We start from the raw sequence: 17,805 nt of genomic DNA on the forward strand, positions 1-17,805 counted from the left end.
TTTGAGTTGCTCTTTCATTTGACATATCATTTATAACTGTAAGTTTAATGTAATTAATATTGTAAAGCGTTAAAACCCCGATATTCATTTATAAACACTTTGTACTTTCAGAAGAGACTTGTTGACACTTAAATTTATATCATACTAGTAACCCCATATTTAGTATTTACGGTCAGACGGCTTGTGTGGTTTCGCGTATTTTATTTGCGGGACATTGCGTGGAGTTACGAATAAGTTTCAGAGAATAATGTTAAGTATCATAGTATCATTACTTTCAGATAACTAACACGATGTAAACAGCCCACAACAGGACAGTTGTACGGCTGAATGTTTCGTGTTCCATACTGAATTGGCTTTTGGAGTGACATCTCATGGCATGCAGAGGATCGCATTCGCATCTAAGTTTGACTCAAGGAAGACCGAAAACCGATGGCTGAGTCATCTGAAACACTCTTGAAAGAACTTTATGATGAATTAAAACTATGCCATTGTTACCTAGCCGACTGGTGCCATAACCCAATAGAGCAGCAGAGCCTCGATAACGCAGAAAAAAGGGCCAAATTTGCATCTGGCGTCGGGGTCTAATTTTAGCTCCACTGTTTGTCGTATGATGGATGAAACGTTTACAAATGTTATAACACTTTTTAATGTGCTGTATAATATATGTGGAACAAGAACTCTAGATCTTAATAGGCTGTAATAACTTCACGAAGCAAAGATGCTGAAGTACTTTATCGGAAAACATTTTATTTGTAGCACAAAAAACAAAACTTTACGTATTTTGGATTCGTGTTGGTTTCTCATTGCTTGTACAGCCCTCTCGCAGTGTCCGGAGCAAGTATGGTGGGTCTGACACACCGGTGTCAATGTTTTCTTTTTCCATTTCCAGGAAATGTCTGAATTATAATGAATCAAACGTAAATTGTTAAACGATACCATTGTCATCTAGCGCACTGCTGCCATAACCCAATAGAGCAGCAGAGCCTCGATGACGCAGTAAACCGGAAAAAAACTCGCATCTGGTGTCGTGGACTAATTTTTGCTCCACTGTTGGTCAAAAAAGGAATTAAACTTTTACAAATGTTATAATTTTTTTACTGTACTGTGTAAGGTATGTGGAACAACGACTGTAGATGTTAATGGGCTCTAATATCAAAAGCTTCTGTCAACGTAGTGGCTGGAAACTGAAAGATGAATCTTATCAGGGTCACTTTATACTGTAAATTCTTGTGTCGCTAACATTTTTATTTTATTTTAATTTTCTTGGTCATTAGTCTTTTGACTGGTTTGTGCGGCCCGCCACAAATTCCTCTCCTGTGCCTAACTTTTCATCTCAGCCGGCGGGGTCGGGGATTTTCCCTGCCGCGAGATGACTGAGTGTTTGTGTTGTCCTCATCATTTCATCATCATTCATAGAAGTGGCGAGGTTGGAGTGAGCAAAGATTGGGAATTTGTATGGGCTCTGATAACCGAGCAGTTGAGCAGCTCACAAACCAAACATCATCCTCATCTTCATCTCAGAGTAGCACTTCCAACCTACGTCCTCAATTATTTGCTGGATGTATTCCAGTCTCTGTATTCCTCTACAGTTTTTGGCCACTACAGCTCCATATAGTACCATGGAAGTCATTCCCTCATGTCTTAACATATGTCCTATCGTTATGTCCCTTCTGCTTGTCAATGTTTTCCTTATGTTCCTTTCCTCTCCGACTCTACGCAGAACCTTCTCATTCCTTACCTCATCAGTCCATCTAATTTTCAACATCCGTCTGTAGCACTACATCTCAAATGCTTCGATTCCCTTCTGTTTTGGTTTTCCCAAAGTCTTTGTTTCACTGCCGTACAAAGCTGTGCTTCAAAAGTACTTTACTAATCGCAGTTCGCGCTCTTGATTGACTGCTATTTTCGAACAATGGGCCACTGAATTATTCAGCTTCGAAATATCGTTACGTGTATGACCAATAACGAAAAGATAACCACCTCATAATCAGACTGTGATGTGAGACTTACAATTTGAAATAATCAAATATTTTTACCGGTGCTTTCCCTCCAGTCGTTTTAGAACAGGTGCTTGAGAGAAACCAACACGAATCCAAAATACGTAAAGTTTTGTTTTTTGTGCTACAAATAAAATGTTTTCCGATAAAGTACTTCAGCATCTTTGCTTCGTGAAGTTATTACAGCCTATTAAGATCTAGAGTTCTTGTTCCACATATATTATACAGCACATTAAAAAGTGTTATAACATTTGTAAACGTTTCATTCATCATACGACAAACAGTGGAGCTAAAATTAGACCCCGACGCCAGATGCAAATTTGGCCCTTTTTTCTGCGTTATCGAGGCTCTGCTGCTCTATTGGGTTATGGCACCAGTCGGCTAGGTAACAATGGCATAGTTTTAATTCATCATAAAGTTCTTTCAAGAGTGTTGCAGATGACTCAGCCATCAGTTTTCGGTCTTCCTTGAGTCAAACTTAGATGCGAATGCGATCCTCTGCATGCCATGAGATGTCACTCCAAAAGCCAATTCAGTATGGAACACGAAACATTCAGCCGTACAACTGTCCTGTTGTGGGCTGTTTACATCGTGTTAGTTATCTGAAAGTAATGATACTATGATACTTAACATTATTCTCTGAAACTTATTCGTAACTCCACGCAATGTCCCGCAAATAAAATACGCGAAACCACACAAGCCGTCTGACCGTAAATACTAAATATGGGGTTACTAGTATGATATAAATTTAAGTGTCAACTAGTCTCTTCTGAAAGTACAAAGTGTTTATAAATGAATATCGGGGTTTTAACGCTTTATAATATTAATTACATTAAACTTACAGTTATAAATGATATGTCAAATGAAAGAGCAACTCAAATAGTTTTACGAAGAACTTTACAAATGTTCAATGTGAGCACCATTTGTCACACGGCACATATCAAGTCTATAGCCGAGTTCTTCCCAAACGTTGATAAGTTTGTCTTCAGTGATTGTAGCCACAGCTGCTTTAATCTGGATTCTTAATTGAGGTAGGTCTGCTGGTAACGGAGGCACGTACACACCATTCTTGATGAAGCCCCAAAGGAAAAAATCGCATGGCGTTAGGTCTGGTGAACGTGGAGGCCATGCAAGGCGAGCCCCGTCACTAGGCCCTTGCGGCCTATCCAGCGCTTGGGTACAGTTTTGACTTGATGTGTGCCGTGTGACAAATGGTGCTCACAGTAAACATTTATAAGGTTCTTGGTAAACTGTCTGAGTTGCTCTTTCATCTGAGATATTATTTATAACTGTAAGTTTAATATAAATTATATTATAAAGCGTTAAAACCCCGATGTTCACTTATAAAAACCCTGTATTATGGAGTGTACTCGTCTATGGAGATGAAACATGAACGATAAATATTTTAAACAAGAAGAGAGCAGAAGCTTTCGAAATGTAGTCCTACTGAAGAATGCTAAATATTAGTTCCGTAGATCACGTAACTAATGCGGAGGTAATGAATGGAATTGGAGAGGAAAGAAATTTGTGGCAACAACCTGACTAGAAGAAGGGAGAGGTTGATAGGGCATATTCTGAGACGTCAAGGGATCACCTGTTACGTTTTGGAGCGGAGCGTGGTGCGTAAAATTTATACAGGGAGGCCAAGTATAGAATGCAGGTTGAAATGGAGTTAGGAAGCAGATTTAGACTTGCACAGTACAGAGTAGCATCAAACAAGACTCCAACCTGAAGACCACAAAACATGCTTACGCTGACCTACGGGTAAACACTGTGCGCTTACCTTGTAGCCCCTGAGGTTGTCCACGACGCAAGCCATGACAGCGGTGCCGCCCACCGTCACGGTCACGTTCGGGATGGGCTCAGCAAACCGCGGATACAGCGACTCTGAAACAAGCATATCGTACACATGCATACAATAATCAATATGTTCCGTATTGTAAAAGTACAGAATATCTCGACAACATCGTTTCATGAAGTCTTCTCTTGATTCCAGACAGTAAACTGGCGTGTAGGAAGGAAAATTAGGTGTTAATGTCCCGTGGTCATTAGAGCCCAAACGTGTATGGTACATGGGTGAGGAGGTAAGTCAGCGTAGTACATTTCACAGTTCATTCGCCGTAACCGATGTCTGAAACGCACGAACATACACTGAAGCGCAAAAGAAACTGGTATAAGCCTACGTATTCAAATACAGAGCTATGTAAACTGGCAGAAAACGGCGCCGAGGTCGGCAACGCCCATATAAGACAACAAGTGTGTGGCGCAGTTGTTAAATTGCTTACTGCTGCTACAATGGCAGCTTATCAAGATTTGAGGGACTTTGAACGTCGTGTTATAGTCGGCGCACGAGCGATGGGACACAGCATCTCCGAGGTAGCGATGAATTGGGGATTTTCGGGCGTGGCCACTTTGCGAGTGTACCATGAATATCAGAAACCCGGTAAAACATCAAAGCCCCGTCATCGCTGCGGCTGGAAAAAGGCCTACAAGAACGGGACCGACTGGAGTGAATCGTTGAACGTTACAGAAGTGCAACCCTTCCGCAAATTGCTGCAATTTCAATGCTGGGCCATCAACAAGTGTCAGCGTGCGAACCATTCAACGAAACATCATCATTTAACGAAGGCCCACTGCTATACACTTGATGACTGCACGACACAAGGCTTTACGCCTCCCCTGGGCCCGTCAACACAGACACTAGACTGTTGATGACTGGAAACATGTTGCCTGGTCGGACGAGTCTCGTTTCACATTGTATCGAGTTGATGGAAGTGTAGGAAAACCTCATGAATCAATGGACGCTGCTTGTCAGCAGGGGACTGTTCAAGCTGGTGGAGGCTCTGGGCCGTGTCCAGTCGGAGTGGTATAGGACCCCTAATACGTCTAGATACGACTCTTACTGGTGACACGTACGTGAGCATCCCGTCTGAACACCTGCATTCATTCATGTCCATTGTGCATTCCGACAGACTTGGGCAATTATAGTAGGACAATGCCACACTCCACACGTCCAGAATTGTTACAACACTTTTCTGAGCTTAAACACTTCCGCTGGCCACTAAACTTCACATATATGAACACTATTGAGCGTATCTGTGACGCCTTGGAACGTTCTGTTCAGAAGAGATCTCCACCCCGTTGTACCCTTAGTGGACAGCCATGCAGCTAGTTCAGACATTTTAATGGTCAGCTGTTCAGCTTGAACACAGCTAGTAAAGGAAGAACAGAAGTATAAACTAACACAACCTCACAATTGTTGGTGGTATCAAGCGGAGCGACCGATCCAGAACCACTTGTTTCGCAGCACAGCTTGTCTCCTGATGTATCACAACATCACTGCTGTTAGTAGCACTCCCCTCTTGACTATCCATCAATCTGGTAGAATCAGATTACATCAAACGAAATTCTCTAAATTTGTATTTAGCTTATTATCCATAACTTTTCCAATTTTCGTAATACACTCTAATGTGAAGTGTAAATGAACTAGTCCAAGTTAAGTAAAAGATATATGTGTGTATTAATTTTTGTCATTAACATATTATACAAAGCTTACCTCTCGATGCATAGGATCAGCAACCCTTTCACAAACTGTCACCCACGGATTTTCTGTAGATTAACGTACAGAATTCTGTCACACTTGACACTGCCTTTTACTGTTTTATACAGACAGCCGGGTCCATCCGATATGCTTTTTTCTTTCATTTCTCTCATTGGCACTCTTAAATTACTAGTCGACTATGCTGCGTAATAGCCCAATCAATAGGCCCCAGATACGTCGTAAATCGGGAGCAGTTCGTATAGTCGGAAATCTTTGTACGGTGACAGGATGGAGTGCAACGTATAACATATTAAAAATCCTGACTAGTGAGGGATGAGTGTGAGGATGGAGCTGCGCTTGGACTATTGTAAGTTTTTCTTTAATAACTCGGAAACATTGGCCTCTAGCGATATCGTATCCTAGTACAAAATTTAACTACATGAAAATTTCCTACAAAATGACCTTTTCATATTTTTTCTATAGGACTATCAATTTGCGCACAGCAAACGAGAGAATATGAAAATCTGGTACGTAGTTCTTGAAGGCCAGATATAGAACTGCAAGTGGCGTCGGCAGGTGCAGCTGCATAACCATGTATAGAGAGTACAGATGGCGTTACACGTGCGACTGCACGGAAATGCTAAACATTTGCATATCCAAGCATTTACTACACCCCAGTTTCACTTTTGTTGCATGGCGTCGTCACAGAGTTGCAAATTTGAAGGACAGCACTGTATGTTGATATTACGCAGTGGTTATGCAAAACTGTGGTCTTACATGCTTCTGCTGTTCGTTACTACACATATGTTTCCAGAGTTGAGTTTTTATAAAATTTTACACAAATTAATTTATTATAAGCTAAATTTATCAGTTTCCGGTTAAATTTATCAGTTTCTGGTTTTACATAAACTTAAATCAATGATTATGTTTTACTGATAGTTGCAGCAGCGTTTTATGTCCGCCGCTAGATTAAAAGGGAAGAAATCGCGTTGAACATTTTCCTGTTCGATATTTAACTACACTCTTGAGATTTTTTTATCTCCGATTGGACATTTAACTGTTCTTGAAGATGCACTTTCATTTGTGGATTTCTGGAATGCTCTTGGAGTTTTCCAAAGCGCAGTTTATTAAGTTACAAGCTGCAATCCCGCGCCTGAACACGTGGACTGCTTCACTTAGTTTCTGTGCACTGTTCGGCATGTTAACGTCTGATAAACGCTTATTTTGAAGATTTTTTGAGGATGCAATGCCGGAAAATGTTGCAAACATTTAGTGTCAGCTGGACATAAATGCAATCTCGTCCTATCTGTGATCCCTCCATGGACGATCGTACTAGGCTTTAAAAACAACACTCCGCTTGAAAACAGGACACGCAGTGACCTTTCATTCGCTTTCGTGGAAATCAGTCACCAGAACTCCGTAGCATATTTCAAAAGAATTTCATTATTTCTGCGAAATTCTTCCAAACTGCGGTATGATACTTTTCGGCAGATCCGTCCCTTTTCTGAATAAGGTAAAGGAAATAAAAAATGGACTCCATTTCAGTAAATTAATGTTTAAATGAAAGAACTCCCCTTTTTTGGTTTCCGCTATATCTTACAAACTTTTATTAACCTTTGAAAACAGAAAACGCGAAACGCACGTCGACATTCAGCGAATTCTCGGAGAAATTATTTCGGTGGTGTTTCATCACAGCTAGCTCTCCGCCCTGCTGTTCGACGTCCACGGTTCTCGGCTTTGCTGGAAACGGAGCCAACTCATTAGTATTATCTGTTTCTACACCCGTGCAATGAAAATTCACTCACAAGGCTTGCAAAAGATTACTTGTTATTATATAATAAAGGTACTTTTCATTAGGTTCAGTTCGGTTTGTGGAGAGTAAGAGGCATGTTTATAGGCCACTGTGTAGATTGCTCATACTCAGTCCTCAATATATTGAAAGAAAGATTTGTAGCTTTCAACTGTCCTCCATACATTCCTTTGGTCTGCTGTTTTTCTTTTTCTCAGGAGGCGTTTGATAACCCACGTTATCAGGCATCAGTATTTATATTCTAGTCGTTTAACTGAGAAAAACGTGTTACTGGATTATTCCGTCGCTTCTTGGTAGTACAGTAACCACAAAAAGCATTTTTTTCAATTTTATTCCATTGATGTTCCGACTCGTTTAACGCTGGTGGCATTCAGTTTGTGTCTTGTACCAACCTCTTCACCTCAACTCACAGTAGCACTTGTACCCTACGTCTTTAGTAATTCGTTGAATGTATTTCAGTCTCTGCCTTCCTCTACAAATTTTACCATAGTGCAATGGAAGTTACTTCTTCGTGTATTAACACACGTCGAATCATTCTGCCCCATCTTCTCAAAATTTTCCACATGTTCCTTTCTTCGGCGATTCCACGGAGCAGCTCTTCATCACTTAACAGTCCACGTAATGTTCACGGTTCTTGTGCAGCACATCTCAGATACCTCCATTTTCTTCTTTACTCTTTTTACACAATCCATGACGAACTACGATACAGTGCTGTAGTTCAAACGTACAGTCGCAGAAATTTATTCCTCAAATTATGGCCTATGTTTGATGCTAGTAGCTTTTTTCCCCTCTTTGCTTAATTCGTCGTGGGCTATTTTTCTCTCACGATAGCTGATGTTAAACTTCTCACTAAACTTATTTCAACTGCTCCTCGTCACCTTCGACTTCCTTCGGTTTCCTTGTAAGAAGAATTTTTATTCACGTTCCCTGATAGTAGCCATGTCGTCGGCGAATCTTATCACTGACATGCTTCAAAATGAATTTTAATCTCACTCTTGAACTTTTCTTTCGTGTCCATACTTGTTTCTTCGATGTACAGATTGAACAATAACGTTGAAAGAGTGCATTCCTGTTGTAATGTCTCTTGCAGCGGTCTCTCCGCGATATTTTCAGAAATTTTATAAATTATATAACTCAGTACATATCTCGAAATATCTCTTCTTATCTTACCGATTCCTAAACTTTAATATACGATGATTATCAGTGCAAAGTAGTTTCAAACCCTATTATTCCTCGGAGCGTGCATTTACTCCATGGAATAGCTTCTTTGCAATCTTTGTTTTCTCTTATGAAAAGAATGATTCAGATCTTGCCTATTAGCCGTATAGAACGAAGATGTATATGTATATATTGTTGAGCTAGTCGCCATCGTGATGAGATTCTGTATGAGAAGGAATTTAATACTAAACTAAAGTAAAGTAAAGTAAGTGTGTTCGCGTATTATTTAACTGATTATTATTGACAGTGTCTGCTTACTACGCTGTGTTGCACGGGATCAGTGGGGAACGTCTGATTTACACTGAACGAACCTGCCGTTTTATACGCTCAAGATATCCAGTTTATTACTTTCAATAAATGGGCTAACACGGCCTTACCAGCAGATCTCCGGTCTTCCCCATGTGATCACCGAAAGCTAATAATTATTGCAAATGTTTTCTGGAGATCGACTAACAATTTTCGTCGCACCGAGACTTCGAAATTGCTTGACTGCCTTATGGAATTTAAGTTAAGCTCAATTTAATCAGGACAGAACAGTAATGAACTGTGTGAATGTGATAAACCTGCTTTGTGAATAAAAATTCCCTTAACATACGCATGTGTTTACTATCCTGATCAGTGAAGCTAAATCAGGCTGGTGTCAAGGAGGTTTTTAAATTTCAGATCCCACAAAAATATTAAACTGTCTTACACATATTTTATACAAGCACTTCGTTGTTGGTGTTACAGTCTTATTTTTATCTCTTGGTTCTTCCATGTATTGTATATTATCTGTTTTACCCAATAGCTAACATATACTTTCCTTGAGAACTTGAACGTCTTGCAACAGTTTTCGGTGTATAACACTTTTTTAAGTTGGCGAATCCTGTGAACGTGTCTTGGATTTTTCACTCCCAGGCGCAACGTCAGAACTGCCTTCCTGGTGCCTCTAACTTTCCTAAAGACCTTTTGCTATCTTTGGATTTGCGTGGATGATACTCTTCCGAAAGTCTGATGGTATACCTCCTGTCTCCTATATGACTTTACAAATTTCGCAGCAATATTATCTATCCCTTGTTTCCTTATTCGACCTCTGTTAAATTCTAATGTTGGATCCCCTGCGTCGTCCATATCGACTCCAAGCTCTTCTTCTCCCCGTCACAGATGTTTTAATTGTTATTTCTTCACCTATCCGCTCTCTGCTCTGTGCTTAACAGTGGAATTCCGATAGCCCCTTTCTTTCAAATTCATCGAAGTTTATATTAACTTTTCCATATGTTTGATTTGTGAGGCACTCAACTGTACACTCATCAGCGCCCGTACAAAGTCCCAATTTTCACACAGTCCAATTTTTATGTAATCACGAATGATGATGACGATAATGAAATGATGAGGACCTCACAAACACCCACCCCCGGGGCAGAGAAAATCCCCAAGCCAGCCGGGAATCGAACCCAGACCCCACGATCCAGAGGCAGTAAGGTTAGCCACTAGATCCCGAGCAACAGACTGACTTTTCCGTATTCTGGGTCAATCCTCATGTGACCATTTCCTTTTAGATTTCCTCAACGTGTTGCTGATGATTCTTTGCCATGGCTTCTCTACGCTTCCTCTTAATTTCATGCACAACTGACTTATAATGCTGCATTTTTTTTTACTTTCCCTGAACATTTGTGTACCTAATTTCATCGATCAGTTAAAGTATTTCTTCAATTACATAAAATTTCTTCGCAGTTACCTTCCCTGTATCTATGTCTACCCAACTTCCGTGACTACTCTGTTTATAGATGTCCATTCCTTTCAACTGGACTGCATGCTTTGGTATTCATTATCGAAGTGTCTACAGCCTTAGAGAACTTCTGTTGTGTCCTAAGTACTTCAATATCCCACATTTCCCACATGAATTCTTCTGGACTATTAAACTTCAGTCTGTTCTTCATCATTACTAAAATGTTCTCCGTCCATTTCTTATTCTGGGTACGCCATACAATCCAATATTTGATTTCAGAATCTGGGTCTGGCCATGATTTTTATCCTGCTGGGATCATCCCATGTCTACTAGTCATTTCCAAGGATACCTCCTCCTCTTCTGGTGTTTGTGAACGGCGTGTTCGTTATTACTACTTGAAATTTATTCCAGATCTCATATTTTCTGTTCTGTAACTCCTACAACCCAGAGAGACGGCTGACAGCGATGAACACATGTGGAGGTCACATAATCTGTTTTCACATTTATTGATTTCGTTGCCAGTTTTTCATTTAAGTGACTGGTGTAACGCAAGGTTTATACTATGGCCGATTTGATATTCTTCCTGTGCAGCTAGAGAAGGTTTTCATAACTGTTATTTGAAAATGATGCATTGTTCATATGGCGCATGCGCTTCTGGAGTTGTGAAAACAGTGCAAATGCAGTGGCAGACAGTCAGTCTGTGGAAAACCATGAATCACAGGCAAAGATGAGGCTCTGATGCTGGAAGATGGCTGTATCACAATCGAAGCTATAGCAGGCAAATTATAATCAGTCAGGTATCGGTTTCCAATATTTTCCAATACATTTTTTTTTTCTTTTGGGGGTCGGGGAGGCGGGGGAGTGGGGGACTGCCATGATGTGGTGTTAACAGATTATGTTCGTAAGGGGAAAACCATCACATGTTGCAGAAGGCAGTCAAGACGAAGGGTCGGAGGAAGCTGTCAAAGAGACTGTGTTTATCCACTACAACGCCCTGGCTGAGCTTATTTTTTGGGCTTTAAAATTTTCCCTCGCCCCTACATCCCGACGGCCTTGAATGAAGGTATCATTGTATGGCAGGTATTTCCCGAATGAGGTAGTTTTCGAGGTAGAACGTCTCTTGAGTATATAAAATACAGACTTCAAAAATAAAGATATCTGTCAAGTTATCAATCGTCGTGAAAAATGTGCCACATTGAAGGATGAATACGTAGAAGAGGACTGACATCGTCAACAGGTTTCATGGACACAGCTTCAATTTTTGGTTGGTTGGTTGGTTGATTTGGGGGAGGGGACCAAACAGTGTTGTCATCAGTCTCATCGGATTAGGAAAGGATGGGGTAGGACGTCGGCCGTCCACTTTCAAAGGACCATCCTGGCATTTGCCTGAAGGGAGTTCAGTAAATAACGCAAAACCTAAATCAGGATGGCCGGACGCCGTTTTAAGCCGTCATCCTCCATAATGTGAGTCCAGTGTGCTAACCACTGCGCCACATCGCTCGGTCTTCAGTTTTTTAAGGCGATAATTATAGCTACAGAGCGGCTAAAATAAAACGACCCAGAAAATATCACATGTACCTTAAGATAGGCAATCCAACTTACATAATCCACTCCAGGTGTAGATGATGTAAACTGTGTTGCCTACCTCAAGGGAAAATTGCGTAAAATCGGTCAAAACTGTTGAAATGTCTTTTGCCAGCATATCTGTAGCGTGTTAGAAGTACTGTTTAGAATTTTCAGAGTTTAGTTCTTGCTCCAAATGATGTAAAAGCCATCTTTTTTCAGCCAATGCGCAGTCTCATGCTCACTTTTCTCCACGACTCTGGACTTGTTTTACTGTATAATGACGTCAGATAAGCATCTGGCGAAGTCTTAAATGTTATAAAGCAAACCTTTCAAATTTTATCTCAGCCAGATTTATTAATGAAATGTATGCATAGTGGAACACAAAACCCGAACGAAAGATTTTATAAACTCATTTGGAAGAGATGCCCATAGACAACATTTTGCACAATTGCGATTGTTAAAGATGCCTCATTTGATGGTTGTCCGGTGTTCATTGGTGGTAACAATGGAAGAACTGCATTTGATGCAGGATGCCTCACTGAAAACGTATTGAAGAAGACTGACAAAATGTTTATTGGTAATTCTGAAATGTCAGTGAAGGATATTGCCAAAAGGGCACGACAAAGGATCAGACTAGAAGAAAAGGGAGGCCAAGGAAAACAAATGTACGGATGTGGCCAATATTAAGGAACTTGTTTATGAGATAAATCTTTTTCATATCTCGCAATTTTCGTTTTTCAATGTATAAGAAACATTTACTGCTTAACTACTGCAGATAAAGAGGTGAAATTTGTTACGGATTTTGTATGCAGTATAACACAACTTTCTGCGGTACAAAATTATTCAAAGAACATTACTGTCAAATTTAACAAAATTTTGGGGAATAAAACTAAGTAAGCGCTACAAACACAAAATTGAAACATTTCTGCGAGCGTTCTGAGACTGATGATAAAAACCTGGTATAAAGATTTGTTTATCTAATTACTAAGAATAGCCTCCCACTCTGTGAAAGTGATTAGTAAAGTGACGTTCATGTGAAAAAACGTGTTCTAAAATTATCAGCAAAGTTCTGATCAAATTATATAACAAAAACTTGAAAACTCCTGACTATATCCAGTACCACAATGAAAACATATGTAAAATCTCATTGAACTGTGTATCAAAGAAAAAATAAAATTAGATAATACGTACTGTGCTCGTGTATTTCCTCATATGTCCTCCGTTAACGTGCATGAAATATTTTCCAAACCAGTTTTATTTTTTCCACTCCATTGATATATATACAGTAGTAATTCTACTATGACTCCTTTCAGAAAATTTTCCCAACAATAAGATGACATTATAATTCTGTCAGAGACAGCAAAGGACTCGGAAGAGCAGTTGAACGGCATGGACAGTGTCTTGAAAGGAGGATATAAGATGAACAACAAAATCAAAACGAGGATAATGGAATGTAGTCGAATTAAGTCGGCTGATGCTGAAGGAATTAGATTAGGAAATGAGACACTTAAAGTAGTAAAGGAGTTTTGCTATTTGGGGAGCAAAATAACTGATGATGGTCGAAGTAGAAAGGATATAAAATGTAGACTGGCAATGGCAAGGAAAGCGTTTCTGAAGAAGAGAAATTTGTTAACATCGAGTATAGATTTAAGTGTCAGGAAGTCATTTCTGAAAGTATTTGTATGGGGTGTAGCCATGTATGGAAGTGAAACATAGACAATAAATAGTTTGGACAAGAAGAGAATAGAAGCTTTCGAAATGTGGTGCTACGGAAAAATGTTGAAGATTAGGTGGGTAGATCATGTAACTAATGAGGAAGTATTGAATAGGATTGGGGAGAAGAGAAGTTTGTGGCACAACTTGACTAGAAGAAGGGATCGGTTGGTAGGGCATATTCTGAGACATCAAGGGATCACAAATTTAGCATTGGAGGGCAGTGTGGAGGGTAAAAATCGTAGAGGGAGACCAAGAGATGAATACACTAAGCAGATTCAGAAGGATGTAGATTGCAGTAGGTACTGGGAGATGAAGGAGCTTGCACAGGATAGATTAGCATGGAGAGCTGCATCAAACCAGTCTCAGGACTGAAGACCACAACAACAACAAAGATTGTCATGCTTTTGAAAGTGGAATTCTGAGTCCTCCTAATGGAACCTCGGTCCCAGAATTATGACGATAACGATCGCTTTCGTCTATACTGATAATGAGATAACGAAACAGATGTTTTGATGCTGCATTTAATCCCGTATGTTTAATTTAAGTCCATTGAATCTTTCACTTTCCTTTACACTGAAAGGAAATCTTTGACGACGGGCACCAGGTTTGTCGACTTTCTCATGCATTACTAATAGTAATGCGCCAACACTTTCCAGATAACATTCAGAGTATTTCAGAAACATTTGTCTTGCCAGTTTCTTCGACATTACTCTTATAATCAGCAGTTTTTCAATTTCTGCTTTAGCGGTAAGTTTTTTTCGACGGGTATTTTCTTTCTTGATACCTTGCTTTTTTGAGTAATTCAGTTATATGGTGTCATTGTGGTTCTCTAGAGATTTATTGCTTCAGCGTAAATTATTCGATCGGAAATACCTTTCATCTTCATCTAATCAAGTTCTAGAGAGTCATTTTTTGCAAGCTAGACTCTAAGACAAAAAAAATGCGCCATGAAGAAATCACACGAAAGGGTTGGAAATCGGTAGGTGTGATGTAAGTGCAGGCAAAAAAATGATTGCAGTTTGAAAAAAACTGTAAGATTTATTCAACAGAAAGAGCTTCACAAATTAAGAAATTGAATAAAGCGTTGCCTACCTCCAGCACTCGTGCAGGCAGTCATTGACAGAGTTCTAGACATTCTCCTGAGGAATATAGCGCCGAAAGCTGTTCAGCTAGAGCGTTAGATCGTCAAAGTCCCAAGGTGATTGGTGGGCCCTTCCCATAACGCTCCAGACGTTCTCAACTGGGAAGAGATCCGGTGGCCTTGCTGGTCAAGTTAGGATTTGGCAAACACGAAGATAAGCAGTATAAACTCTCCTCGTCTGTCGGCGGCTATTGTCTTGCTGAAATGTAAGGCCAGGATGGCTTGCCATGAAAAACGCAAGAAGGGGCGCAGAATATCGTCGACACATAGTTAAACAGTAAGAAAGTCGCGAACGAAAAGCAAAGGGGTCTTGATATGAAATAAAATAGCATTCTACATCATAACGTTTGTCAGTTGACAGTTAATCCGTCGGCACACTGACCGTGCATCCGAACGTTGAGGGTTGAGCGTGCCGAGTTTCTGACGTTATGGTGTGGAACAGCACGTTCGGGAATCTTTCCGAACGTGCAGAGCGACATCTGCCATGTCCGATATTCTGAGCGTGCGTCTGATCGTTGACCAATGAGATGGCACAACGCCACCTACGTCACATGCACGTCGTCTCCCTTCAGTACAGAGTTATGAGGCGCCATATTCGCAGTCATTTCAAGCGCATATGTATATATGACTTTTCTGAGCACCAGAAAATTGAGAATCACTGGAAAACCCGTTGTTAGTTGTGTGATTTGTTCCAATAAAATATTGACATACATCATATTTGTGGCAAAAGAATTACTGTAACTTGCGTATTATGAGAGTATGCTATTTGAAGGCAGCGACACACTGAAGAACCACCCAAAACGCATTTTTCTTGGTACAGTTTGTTATAATTAAATTTCAATTAGTAACATAATTATCTACGATTAACGTTTTCAGTAAGGTAATACAATATTATTACGAAAAAGGAGCATGTTATTGGTTTAGAGTAATGAGTAGCGTCTCTGTCCCGTAATGAGATTTTGTTGAGGCAGTGGTTCGCGTCGTAACACTTCCAAATTTTTTTCCTAACATTCGGGTTTTTATTAGGTTCTGTTACTTTATTATTAATTTAATACAAGTATATGCTATAATATTTGATGTTATGTAAATATAAGTTCACATTTTTTTGAGTGGTGAGCCGGCCTGTGTGGCCGAGCGGTTCTAGGCGCTTCAGTCTGGAACTGCGCGACCGCTACGATCGCAGGTTCGAATCCTGCCTCGTGCATGGATGTGTGTGATGTCCTTATGTTAGTTAGGTTTAAGTAGTTCTAAGTTCTAGGAGACTGATGACCTCAGATGTTGGGTCCCATAGTGCTCAAAGCCATTTGAACTATTTTCTTTTTTTTTATGTTTTGTTTTTTGTTTTTGAGGGGTGACTTTGTTCTATTAGCTTAATCTACAGGACAGCTTGCGCTACTTGTATAAAGATATTTTGCTCCTTTTTCTTTTAAGCTTCGTAATTCACATGTTGCAAAGATTGTGCTACTGGGTAGGAACAGTGATCAAGTAAGACTGACCTTGGGGTTTTACTAAAATGTGGTAATGATGAAATAAAGTTTATCTCATGCGGAGAAGTAATCCAAATTTGTACCGCACTATTTGTAATGGAACTTTTACAAGCCTCTGTCCTTATTAATTGGACATGGGACTTTCCTTTTCGTGGACGATGGAGGAAATTTGCGTTTTAATAGAGCTAACTTGGGAATTTTACTTGCGCCCGTTAAGTAAACAGTGTGATTTACGAACTAGGAATGTCACTCAACTGCCGCTGGAGTGCGTTGCGATCGGGTATAACACGTTGGGGCCCATGTACCGCCTGCACAAGCCGCATCGTTCCTGAGCGTTCAGCAGTACGTTGAACTTGGCACGCTCAACGTTAACGTTCGACAGCACGGTCCGTGTGCCGATGGGTTTAGGCTGGTATGTCACTCTTGTCCGGTGCGTCTCTAGACACGTTTTCATTGTCCATAGGAGCTCATTTCAAAGCGGAACTCACCACTGAGGACAATTCAACTACAGTCGACGAGATTCCAGGCGGATGACGTATCTGCAGAAGGCCCGGAAAGCGGTAGGATATCAGCCTCACTGTCGCCCGTCATACGGCCCGACTAGCAGGAGTGATGGTTTTGGGTGCTATTTCATTTCATAATAGAAGTAGTTTTGGTGTCGTGTACGACAACCTTACAGCATAGTGGTACGTCGATGATGTTTTACTCCCCATTTTGTTGTCCTTTACGTTTCAGCATGATAATAACCCGCCCACACACGGCGAATTTTGTTCTGTTTGTTTTTGTGCTTGCCAAACTCTACCGTGGCCAGTAGGATCGCTGGATCTCTCCGCAACTGGGAACGATTGGAGCATTACGGACAGGGCCCTCCAACCAGCTGGAGATTTTAACAGTCTAACGCTCTACCTGGACAGAAAGGGGCACGGTATCCTTTAACAGGACGTCCAAACACTCCATCATTCAATGTCGAACCGAATAACTGCTTGCATATGACCGGAGGTGGATCAACGTTTCACTGACTTGCTCAATTTGTGAATCCCTTTCTGTTGAATAAGTTATCAAGTTTTTCTGAAACGGTAATCATTTGTTTCGCTGTACTTACATCACATTACAGATTTACGTCCCAGTAGCATAATATCTTCGTCGTGAGTCGTTTTTTTCTTTTCTAATATTGCCTTGGAGTGTATTTGAAATTATTGTTAGCATTCTAACATCACTGCGACGGAAAATGCATCTTCTGTGATAGACAGGATGTAATTTCTGTAAGGCTTAGACGATTGGAGTATTATCATACTTTATAACAGCATGAGGCAAAAGTCCGAATAGGCTCCTATAAAAGTCGAACGGTGTGAGGAATCATAATAGAGTCTGTATGGGGTAATATCAACCACAGCAGAAAATGGTATAACAAGTGTAGGATTCGTTATGAACGGAAATATAGGGCAGGGAGTGTGTTACTATGAACAGTTCAGTGATAGGATTGTTCTTGTCAGAATCGACAGCAAACCAACACCGACAACGATAGTTCAGGTACGCATGCCGACGTCGCAAGCTAAGGGTGAAGAGATAGAGTATCAGGATACTGGAAGGATAATACAGTACCTAAAGGCAGATGAAAATC

The 17,805-nt window shown here is 40.4% G+C and overlaps 1 protein-coding gene across 1 annotated transcript in view; it reads right to left on the bottom strand.

Annotated features, from left to right (window-relative positions):
* Positions 1-17,805, bottom strand: part of LOC126121660 (lachesin-like) — a 1,053,745-nt gene that overhangs the window by 134,255 nt on the left and 901,685 nt on the right. Inside the window, exon 4 of the mRNA XM_049915085.1 lies at positions 3,781-3,884. Within this exon, the coding sequence (XP_049771042.1) occupies positions 3,781-3,884 (104 nt within the window). The remainder of the gene's footprint in view (positions 1-3,780; positions 3,885-17,805) is intronic.

The sequence above is a fragment of the Schistocerca cancellata genome, chromosome 1, assembly GCF_023864275.1.
Source record: "Schistocerca cancellata isolate TAMUIC-IGC-003103 chromosome 1, iqSchCanc2.1, whole genome shotgun sequence".
NCBI classification, from domain to species: Eukaryota; Metazoa; Arthropoda; class Insecta; order Orthoptera; family Acrididae; genus Schistocerca; species Schistocerca cancellata.